The sequence below is a fragment of the Microtus oregoni genome, unplaced genomic scaffold (genome assembly GCF_018167655.1).
Source record: "Microtus oregoni isolate MIOR12 unplaced genomic scaffold, Mior012 000007F_ref0000211, whole genome shotgun sequence".
NCBI classification, from domain to species: Eukaryota; Metazoa; Chordata; class Mammalia; order Rodentia; family Cricetidae; genus Microtus; species Microtus oregoni.
The window spans coordinates 46,460,758-46,472,805 of NW_024543066.1; the positions used below are offsets into that span (position 1 = coordinate 46,460,758).

The following is a 12,048-nucleotide window of genomic DNA, read 5'->3' on the forward strand; positions in this document are numbered from 1 at the left end:
GCAGGCAAAATGATATTCTCCTTTATTAAAGGGAGCATGCATTGGAGCGTGCATGTGGAATAATGTATGAAGTGTAAGTGTTTTCATGACTCTTAACTTCATTATAGCACACTCCAGGAAGGACAGCAAGGGAGCAAGAGAGATGCCACAAGTTGTGTCTGTAATGGTTTATTGTTGTTGTTTTGTTTCTGTTGTTATTTTTCGAGACAGGGTTTATCTGTGTAGTCCTGGCTATCCTGGAACTCACTCTGTAGACCAGGCTGGCCTCGAACTCACAGAGATCCGCCTGCCTCTGCCTCCTGCGTGTTGGAATTAAAGGTGTGCACCACCACCGCCCAGCTTGTAATGTTTTATTTGTTAAAAAATACAGTTCTAGAGTTATTTAGTCCGAATATTAATGTTAGGGACACTAATGCCTTTTAAATTGTTCTCTATCCAGTTTTGTATCCTAAAATAGTTAATAATTTTAATTAATTAACCACCCATGTGTGCACACTTAATGCAATGTAGAGTCAGAGGACACTACAGGGGTCACTTTCCTTCTTCCACTGTGTAGGTCTGGGTCCCAGGGACTGAACTTGTGTGTCAGGCTTGTCCCCAACCATTGCCTCATAACCTCCAAAGCTGTGTTTTGCTGCCACCGAGGTTGCGTTGGCCAGAGGTGGACATGTGCTCTCCCACTTACCCCTCCACAGATGATTACCCGCTTGCAGAAGGAGATTGCTGATCTGAAGGCGGAGCTGGCCATGGCCACTGGGGAGTGGAGGACCGAGGCCCTCACGGAAGAAGAGCTCCATCAGTAAGCACAGACTCACTTCTCTTTTCAACAGAGTAACAGTTGAGTTTTCCATCTGCCTCAGAGCCTGCTTGGTCTCCTGGGAAGGTCAGAAACCTCACCAAGATGCCAGTGAAGAGAGGGGGTTCTTCATGGGAAGTGGGACAAGGCTGGGAATGGCTGTCCCAGGCCAGCGCTGTGAAGGGGCCGCAGACTGGGTGCACCATTATATACACCGGCTGCTTGGAGCTGTGGGTCTCAGGTCTGAGATGAGAAACAGCCCTGGTCTCACACTCACCTGGCTTCAGGTACCAGCATCTATCATGCTAGAACAAAGTCTCTCCTTTATAGTGCTGGCCCATACATTGCAGCTAAAAACTCCCATTTGGCACAAAAGCCAGCATTCAGGACTTTGTCTGAGTCTGGTGTTTTCACACCAATGGGATTTGCAGCCATGTGGTACATTGTCCTTCATTCTGTGTGAGCTGTGGAGGTGGCCTCTGTTTCTGTGTAAGGGTTGCTGTGATGCAGATGCTGGACAAGACTAAGGAGTCAATGTTGGGCTCCACTTTCAAATAAGAAGTAGAGCTGGGCTGGGGATGTAGCTCAGTCATAGAGTTTGTCTAGCATGCGTGAAGGCCTGGGTTCCATCCCCTAACACTGTACACATATAATACCCACACCGGGAGGTGGAGACAAGAGGATCAGAAGTAAACAATGGAGAAAGCAGTTCTCTGTGAACTGCTGAATCTTGAGGCTGGCACAGTGTCTCAGCAGATAGCCATGCTTGCTGCCAAGTCTAATGGCCTGAGTTCAGTCCTGGACTAGGGGTGGAAGGGAAGAGGGATTCCTCCAAGTTGTTCTTTGACTTTCTTCTTCTCACTGTGACACACCATATACACCACACACATATCGCACACATACACGTTACACACATACACACTACATACAAACCATACACACCATTCCACACGTGCCACACACACACACACACACCACATCACACACACACATGCACAATGTGTTAAAAATAAACTATAGAATCCCTGCCTGTGAGGACTGACTGAAGCATGGAAAGTCTTCATCAAACTTTCTGCTGTGATAAAAACTTACTTCTCTGGGATCATTCCTCCTACATCTAGAGTTTAACAACACAACAGCTCCACAGCTTCCCTAACAGCACCACTGCATAGCATGTGTGGAATTAAAGTCAAATACACTGTACCAAGTTAGTTATTAAGAATTTCATCTCAGGACTGGAGAACTGCATCAGCAGTTAGGAGGTTCCTAGTCCAGTTCCCAGCACCTACATGCCAGCTCACAACCATTGTGACTCCTGTTCAAGGGGGTCGGATGCCCTCTTCTGGCCTTTAAGAGTACTGCATACATGTGGCACACATACATGCACAGAGACACATACACATAAAGCAAAAACAAACAAATAAAAAATAATAACGTTACTTCTTGAAATAACTCAAGATAACCTTGATCCTGAGGGGATTTGGCTGAGAGTCAGGTCACTGTGCTGCCCCCTCTCCTCAAAGAAAGGATAGTATTAGCTTGCCAAGAATCATCAGCATTTGATCCAGCCAGGAATGTAAAACCCCGTAGGCCTGCAGCAGAGGATTCTGACATGGGGAAATGGGTGTACAGAGGATGGTATAGCCAAGATGCTCAGCCATTAGTAAGGCATCTTGGAGGTCAATAACGGTAGGAGCTGGGGCGGGGGACAGTGTGACAGTGTGATTTAGTGGAATGTTTTTTTACTGTAATAATTTCTGGGAGTCAACTTTGGAAAGAAAATTTTGTTTTTAGCTCACAGCTTCAAAAAGTTGTGTTTCTGTGCCTGGCTTGGGGGAGACCATCATGGTAGATGGCCACAAAAGAGAATAGCTGCTTAACTCATGATGGTGCCCAGCAAGCAAAGAGAGAGAGTAAGGAGGCACAGGCCATGGCAAGATAAAGTACCAAGGACCTTCTCCCAGTGATTGACTTCATCCAGATATGCCCTGCTTCTTAAAGTCCCCAGCATTTCCCGAAATAGCATTGTAAGCTCAAGACCAAGCTTTGGAAAAAGGAGCTGGAAGAGGATACTGTATTCTTTCTATCACCAAGAACCAAGAGCTGGCCCCACCCCACAGGTCTAGAGCACGGGGAGCAGCCCCACAGCATAGGTGTCCTGTTGAAGAACTGCAGTTGCTGTCTGAGACACCATCCAGGAGCCAGCCCTGGCTTCCTCTCAATCCAGGCACCATCTCCCATCGGTGCCCAAATTGGCTGAACTTATCCAGAAGCCAGCTATTAAGCAAGTCAGGGAATATGGTTGTCTCTGATTCTGAGTCAGGTAGGAAAAGAGTAGAAATTGGATCTTAGGGGACACACGAAGTAAATACCAGTGCTCTCCTGAGGGAGAGAGTGAAGGGAAATGAGATTGTGACAGCAGATTAAACACTGAAGGACCCCTAGATCTTACCTTGGTTTCTGTAGAACCATCAGCCATGGTATGCGAATGCCAGCCTAGACAGATCCAGCATAGAGGGCAGAGGGCTGGCATTCTTTTCTATGCGTGAGTAGTTCTTTCATTCATCTGCCATTTGTTACTAATCTTGTGATCACAGAGCACAAACATGGGCTCCGAAAGGAATGGAAAGACACACAAAGCCTACAGTTAGCTCTCATGGGGTCCACAGCATGGGGTGGTGACAGACATAAGCACCAGGGATGACAGAGTGTTGAAGCACCACGAGAAAGTATAAACAGGGCAGGGTGAGAATGTGGCCATAGCACAGTTGCTCAGGCTCAGAGCCTCGCCGAGCTAGGTCAAGTCTACTGACTGTAATCTTGGGCACTTCCCAGAAGGGTCACTGCTGTGCCATCAGGCACAGTGTCTCCTTGGTGATCTTTCACCAGCAGCTAGGGACATCACGGGCTGCAATCCCTGTTTTCCTGCCAATGCAAAGGGCTTCAGAAGCACCAGTGTCCGGGTGCCTGTCCAGAATGACAGTAAGAAGGACTCTTCTGGGCACGCTGTTCTTCATGTTTGTGGCATTGTGTTTGCCACCATTAACCAATTACGAGTACTTCCTCACCCTAAAGGTGATAGGTGAATGAGAACTTGCTTGCAGTTCATCCTGGTATTTGGCACCATCAGCCTGGTTTTTGTCTTTCAGGCCCCTAGATATTTACTCACAAATGGGAATCCCCTTCAGTTCTCCACCCACACTCTCCAAATAGAGCATGGAGGTCATGGTGCAGGAGACGAGACAGCGCCATAGCTCAGCTGGAATAGCCCAGCTCTTGGCAAGTCTGCTTCTCCGTCCTTCAGGTTCTCAGGCACATGCCAAGTGGCATGGCCTTCCTCCTGGGAATTCGCAGATACTGATGGGTCTGGCTTTCTCTGTAGCATGTTGGGCATGCTGGGCATGTTGGATGCCCTGCTCACATTCAGTCCCAGAACGCTTTTGAACCATTGCCCAACAATTCCTTGGTGAATGTAAATATTTGTTGGATTGACTTGGATGCTTTGATTGAAGAGGGTCTCAAACATCAGCCTCCAGTTAGTATGATATTTTTAGTTTACATCTTTTTTTTTTCGGTCCTTGCTAAATTTGAAAAGAGACAGCTGGACAGAGGCTGTATAGCCAAGTCAGTGTTTAGACAGAGCTCCCTGGTGCCGACTTGGATGTGACGGAGCTGCTGAGCACATGTCTTTGATAGAAGAATGAGCTAGAGATCTCTGGCTCTGCTGGGCGTGTCATATCCTGGCCCATGATTTTGAGCAGCACTTCACTCCTGGAATGAAACCTAATTGGATCTTACCAGATCAAGTTTGCTCAAAAATGTCTAGATCTTTCCCTAACAGAAAAAAAAATGCAGATTAGTTAATATTTCTGCCAAAGTTTATGGAGAACATCTTAGATGTTAATCATTTTAATGGGTACATCAAGGGGCTAGTAGAACAAGATCCAATGATAATTGTGGGGAATATAATTTTACTTGGGGAAGTGTTGCGCATGTATGTACACATGCATATGCGTACGTGCACCTACACAGCAATGCGTGTGCACACAGGAAGCAAGGCAATCATGGAAACGATCTATGTTCACTGAGACTTTTTACACATACCTACTGGGGGTTGGGGTGTGCGCACATCACAATTTGCATGTGGTGGCCAGAGGACAGCGTGTGTGAGTCAGCCCTCCCTTCCACCATGTGTCACAGTGAATTAGAATTTGCCCCTAATATGACTCTGGGTTTAACATCTTCTGCCTGCTATTTTTCTTACAGGCTCCTAGATATTTACTCAAAAATGGGAACCCCCTTCAGTTCTCTGCAAGCCTCCACACTCTCTAAATGGATGTGGGGTCTGGTGCAGGAGACAAGCTGGAATAGCCCAGCTCTTGTCAAGTCTGCTTCTCTGTCCATCACCATATAGCCAAAGATGGGCCTTGAACTTCTGATTCTCCTGCCTCTCTTTTCCAAGTCCTGGGATTCAGCAGGTACACTGAGCCTGGATAACTTTTTCTTCCCATTCCTCTTTCTATTTGACACTTTTAGCTGGGCACTGGGGATGGAACTCAGAAAAGAGACATAAAATATTTCATGTATAGAGACTTCAAATAAAAAAGAAATGGGGAATGAAAATATAAACAAGAGTTGCCATTTAGTAGGGTTCCCAAAAAGAATTTGCATGGTAGGTTCATGTTATTTTAGGACCACTCTTCCATAGGAAAGGGCAGATGTTAGCTGTCATTAGGAACAGAATGGTGTTTGGGTGAGACTTGAGTGATGGCAATGAAGATGGACAGGAGACAAACCAGAGACTGTGTGGAAGAAGGGTCAGTAGAAGGGTCTGTTGGAAGTGCCACAACACAAGGAAGATTGCAGGGGTTTATCTGGGCACTGTGGTACTTTCTGGAAATCCTAGCACGTGGGAAGCGAAGGCAGCAGGAACAGGAGTCCAAGGTCATCCTTGCTTACATGGTGAATTTCAGGCAATCCTGGTGGCACGAAAGCGCACGCGTGTGCGTGTGCACGCACACATACACTCTCTTACATACACACCTCACAAAGGGCAGAAATGGAAGCGACAAGGGGCGATGAGCTTCCAACGCTGAAGGCGCATGGGGCAGGTGAGCTCTTACTTGGATGTAGGTTGAGAGTGGAAAGTTAAATTTGTGAGAGTGATGAGCATCAGGATGACGTAATACTGAGTTGGGAGTGAAGACCAACACCAGATTTAGGGTCCTGGAAGTGCGGAGTCATGAGCCTCAGGATCACACTTCAGATCCAAGCTCCCCAGCCCCCCACACCCTGGTGAAAAGGCACCTGAATGTGCCCTTTTATTTGGTTGCACAGCTCTTTCCTTCCGATTTTTTTTTACATTTAATTAAATGTTCCATTTATTGGATTTTAATGCTGGCAAATAACCTCCCTTTCTCTGTATTTTAGGGTGTTAGTAGTAAGCACTCTGTTGTAATAGGAGCAGCGGGCTGCTTCCCGCCACCTGGCTAGCTTTACCTGAAATAATTACACGGAAACTGTATTCTTTTAAACACTGCCTGGCCCATTAGTTCCAGCCTCTTATTGGCTAGCTCTTACATATTGATCTAACCCATTTCTAATAATCTGTGTAGCCCATGAGGTGGCTTACCAGGAGAGATCTTAACCTGCATCTGTCTGGAGTGGGAGAATCATGGCAACTTAACTGACTCAGCTTTCTTTCTCCCAGCATTGTGTTCTATTTACTCCACCCACCTAAGGGTTGGCCTATCAAATGGGCCTAGGCAGTTTCTTTATTAATTAACCAATGAAAGCAACAGATTAGAAAGAAATCACTCCGACATCAGCACTCTAAAAAGATTGAACAGCAGCTGAGAGCTGCTTGGTGGTTAGGAGCACTTGCTGCTCTTCCAAAGGATCCGGTTCAGTTCCTAACACCCACAGAGGGCAACCCAAGCTCCAGGGCATCCACCACCCTTTTCTGGCCTCTGCAGGCACCTATACACATGTGATGTATGTACATGTGCTCAGGGCTCAGGCACATACAAGCATAAAGTAAAAATAAATATTTTTAAAGATAACAATGAAATAATAAAAACATGCTTACTCTTTTATATTGACTTTACATAAGCTAAGTGTCATCAGAAAGCAGGAAGCCTCAGTTGAGAAACAGTTGTCTCCATAAGAGTGGGCTATAGGGCAGTTTCTTAATTAGTGCTTATTGTGGGAGATCCCAGCCCACGGTAGGAGGTGCTGCCCCCGGGCGGGTGGTCCTGAATCTGTAAGGAAGCAGGCTGAGCAAGCCATGAGGAGCAAGCCAGCAAGCAGCACTCCTCCATGACCTCTGCATCAGTTCCTGTCTCCACGATCCTGCCCTGTATGAGTTTCTGCCCTCACTACTTTTGATGATGAACTGTGAATGAAATAAACCCTTTCCTCCCCATGCTGCTCTTCATCATAGCCGTAGTAACCTTAACTTGGCTAACAAGTTACTACAATGTATTTGCTTGGGTAAAAGTGACAGATTCATAAAAGACACCGATTTCCAAGTTCACTAGGCAAAAATAGACACCCTGTGTCCGTAGAAGAAGGTGAATTCATAGTAAAAACTCTCCAATGAGGAAACTCCAGGCACGCAAGGCATCCCTTAATATGCCCTAGAGTACTTCAGCTACAAGTACAGCAGCTTTACCAAGCTTCCCGCACAGCAGTGCATGCAAGAATCCCCCGTGCATTGCACTGCTCTGAAGTTGAAGGCAAACATTTGAGAAAGGAAGCTGAGCCACCCTCCCCATGAGTTAAATCCCTAACAACACCCACATCACATCCAGGAGGTGGACCTCATGGCAGAGATGCAGAGGTCATGTGTGTAATTCCCTGTGATGAGGAATTGGTTAAGACAAAGCCCTTGATCATTCCAATGGATGGAGGCAAAGAATTTGATAAAGTTCTCGTTTATTCATGGTCAAAACTCAACAAAACAGAAATAGGAGGCAGCCTCCAAACTTTAACACCATCTATCAGTGTATAGATGTGTATAGATATATATTACCTACCTATGTATGCATCTACCATCTGTGTATCTCTCACCTATGTACCTGTGTATCTATCATCTACCTATCTGCCTATCACACACCCCTCTATCATTTGTCTATGTGCCTCTCACCTTATATGTATATGTGTGTCTATCTACCTGTCACCCATCCCTTTATCATCTGTTTGTGTGTTTATGTATATACCTGTCTGCTATCTCCCTGTCTGCCGAGCATCCTTCCCTCTCTCTATCATCCATTTCTAGCTATAATAAGGATAAGGGAAAGACATGATTCTTTCTTAAAGCTAGAAGCAAAAGTGAAGATGTTTTCTCACTGCTTGCATTGGGCACCACACTGAAAGCTCTAGATAGAATATTATGGTAAGAAAAATCAATAAAGGACACAGATATTTGGAGAGGAAGTAATAAAACTGTCATTATACACAAATAACATTCCTTCTATGGAGAAAGCATCAAACAACCTGAAAAGAGTTACTAAGAAATACTAAAAGGAGTTTATCAAGGTTCCAGAATACAAGGGTACAGAAAATGAAAAGGCAGCAACCCTTGACGGTAGCATTAAAAATTTAAATAGTCCATAGATAAATTTAACAACATATGTCTACTCTCTGTATTAGTAAAACTGTAAGACAAGAGAGGAGCTTTCCAGACCTGAAACGATGGAGAGCTATCCCATTTTCATAGACTCTCAGATGGTGGGTCTGCCTAGATCGACCTACAGTGTATGTAGTCTGAGCCTTCTGAGAATCCATGTGGGAAGTGATGAGGAGCCCGTAAAGCTCACACAGCTGCTACCACTACTAAAAATAGCTTTGCGGAAGAACCTGAGTCGGAGCAGACTAGTCAGTGAGAGAGGGCACTTGTCACCAGGCCGGACAACCTGAGTTCAGTCCCCAGGACCCACAAGACAGAAGGAGAGAAGTGACTCCCACAAGTACTCTGACTACCTATGGCATGTACACACATACACACACACACACACACACACACACACACACACCAAAATGCCCTTCACAACAAATTTCTCACACAAGTGTTTTCTTGAACTAGATCACAAGCATAAATGTACAATTTCAAATGCAAAACTCCTAAGAAGGAAAGATAAACCTGTGACCGTCCACTAGGCCAAGGTTTCTTAGAACCTTAAAAAAACAAAAACAAAAAAAAACTATCAAAGAAAAAAGAAACAGTAAACTAGATTTCATCAAAATGAGAAACATCTCTTCTTTGAATGTTATTAAGAAAATATTTTAAATATATATATATATATATTTTTAATCAAAACATATGGCTATAAAGGACTCGTCTCCAAAATACATAGAAAAGTATCACAATTACATAATAAGACAACAAGCCATAAACATGTGGACAAAATCCTAGAACAGCCGTTACATCAGAAAGCAAACAGGTGCTTAGGAAGGACAGGGAAGCCTGACGTCCGTCACCTTAGAGATGATGGGATGGCTGTCAGAACATCAAACAACAGTGGGCCTGAAAGACGGCTCCATGGGTAAAGGCGTGATCACCAAGCTGGATAACGTGACAGGAGTTAGATCCCTGGGACTCACCTAGTAGGAGCAGAGAACTGGTTCTTGCAAGTCATGTTCTTCACATTACACCCATCCATACACTAAAGATGCAAACATAACTGTAGATCTGATTACAGACACTTCTTAAGGTTAAATATGATCAGTTTTATTAATACTTTTAGATGTCTCTCTCAACTGCCACATTCTTTTTAACCTGAGTCCTGGTGACTAAATTCAGTTCCTCATACAGTGAGGCAGACTGGTAAGCATTGCCCAGCTCAGCTGTCTATCTCCCAAGTCCTAAAAGTGACTCTTTACAATATTAAAGAAGACTAAAACCAAATTGAAGAGCATGGTATATTGCAACAACACAGGGAGAGGGTTTGCTTCCAAAGGTCTCCCTTGTACTAATAAAACTTCACTGATGTCTAATCTTCTATTTAGGTCCAAGGCAATGTACCGAAGGTGGAGTCTGAAGTCCTGTTTTAAACTTTATTATAAAATACATAATTTTTCTGTTTTTTTAATTTGTTTTTTATTGAGAAAAGGAAAAAAAACAAGTTTCCGCCACCTCCCAGCCTCCCATTTCCCTCCCCCTCCTCCCACCCTTTTCCCCCTCCTCCTACTCCTCTCCTCCTCCCTCTCCAGTCCAAAGAGCAGTCAGGGTTCCCTGCCCTGTGGAAAGTCCAAGGTCCTCCCCACTCCGTCCATATCTAGGAAGGTGAACATCCAAACTGGCTAGGCTCCCACAAAGCCAGCACATTAAGTAGGGTCAAAACCCCGTGCCATTCAAAAAGGCAACTTACTGACTGAGAGAAGATCTTCACCAACCCCGCAACAGACAAAGGTCTGATCTCCAAAATATATAGAGAACTCAGGAAACTAGACTTTAAAATGCTAATTAACCCAATTAAAAAATGGGGCACTGAACTGAATAGAGAATTCTCAACAGAAGAAGTTCAAATGGTCAAAAGACACTTAAGGTCATGCTCAACCTCCTTAGCTATCAGGGAAATGCAAATCAAAACAATTTTGAGTCTGCCGCTGCGCTTTGTGGGAGCCTAGGCAGTTTGAATGCTCACCTTACGAGACCTGGATAGAGGTGGGCAGTCCTTGGGCTTCCCACAGGTCAGGGAACCCTGATTGCTCTTCGAGCAGATGAGGGAGGGGGACTTGATCGGGGGAGGGGGAGGGAAATGGGAAGCGGTTGTGGGGACGAGGCAGAAATCCTTAATAAATAAATAAATTTAAAAAATAAAAAAAAGAAAAAAAAACAATTTTGAGATATCATCTTACACCTGTCAGAATGGCTAAAATAAAAAACTCCAATAATTTTTCTGTTTTAAACTTTATTATAAAATATGTTGCAAATAAAAAATCAAACACCAAAATTAACCAGACCCAAAGACTATGCAGATTAATGTCCTCTATTGTCAGAGGAGTCATTTAGAATGACTGTGGCTGATTTTATACTTTTGCTGTTGAGTATGTTTTTATGCACTTATCCACCAACAAAAATGAATGCACATAATGACACGAGTTATGAAGAAGGATACAAAGCTGATTGTTTCTTTAGTTTTAGCTTGAACATGCATTTCATTCTATCAAGTGAATCTCACTTGAAAAGAAGATCCACTGTAACATGAGGGCCTGCTTGTTGGGGTTTCTGTCCTGCCCAGTTCCCACAGCTGTTTAGCCCCCAAAGAATCACACAGAGATTATGCATTAGTTATAACTGATTGGCCCCTTAGCTCAGGCTTCTTGTTAACTCTTATAACTTATATTAACCCATTATTCTTATCAATGCTAGCCACATGGCTTGGTACCCTTTTCAACAGGGCAGGTCACATCTTCCTTCTTGTGTGTCTGGGCAGAACAGCAGAAAGAGCTTCCTTCTTCCCAGAATACTCCTGTTCTCATTGCCCTGCCTCTACTTCCTGTCTGGTTGTCCCACCTATACTTCCTGCCTGGCTTACTGGTCAATCAGCATTTATTTAAAACATAATTGACAGAATATAGACAATTCTCCCACACCAATCTACTTAGGCTCTGGAGAGACAGTGCACCAGAAGAGACTGTCACTGAGTCGATCTCCCAGGGTCCCCAGAGATGGTGCAACAGAAGAGACTGTCACTGAGTCGATCTCTCAGTGTCCTCACAACAGAAGAGACTGTCACTGAATTGAAATCCCAGTGTCCCCAGGACTTGAAATTGGACTCAAAGTGTATTTGTTTTCAGAATGGATTGTCACAGTAGCAACAGGAGAAAGGTCCTGATGAGTCATGTCACACACTTGTCGTAGCGCCTGGGTCAGGGAATTCCACTCCCAGGAACTGCTACTCTCGGTGCCCTATAATTCCTTGATAGGAGTTTAGCTGAGGGAAAGACTTTTTTTCAGATGTCCTGGCAGGCCTCACAGGAAGCCAAGAGACCTTGCCTTCCACGCTGTCTCAGTTACATTTCTATTGCTGTGATAAACACCATAACCAAAGCAGCTCAGGGTGAAAAGGTTTTATTTTGCTTGGCACTTGCACATCACAACCCATCACTGCAGAATGCCCAGGACAGGAACTTGAGGCAGAAAACTGGGGACAGGAACACAAAAAGAGACCATGAAGGAATGTTGCTACCTCGCTTGCTCCTCTAGGCTCACTTAACTTATTTTCTTTCTTGGTAGCCTAGGACCA

The 12,048-nt window shown here is 44.5% G+C and overlaps 1 protein-coding gene across 1 annotated transcript in view; it reads left to right on the forward strand.

The window, feature by feature from the left end:
* Nucleotides 1–12,048, forward strand: part of Kif6 (kinesin family member 6) — a 309,520-nt gene that overhangs the window by 126,480 nt on the left and 170,992 nt on the right. Inside the window, exon 10 of the mRNA XM_041656411.1 lies at nucleotides 696–799. Coding sequence (XP_041512345.1) covers nucleotides 696–799 — 104 coding nt within the window. The remainder of the gene's footprint in view (nucleotides 1–695; nucleotides 800–12,048) is intronic.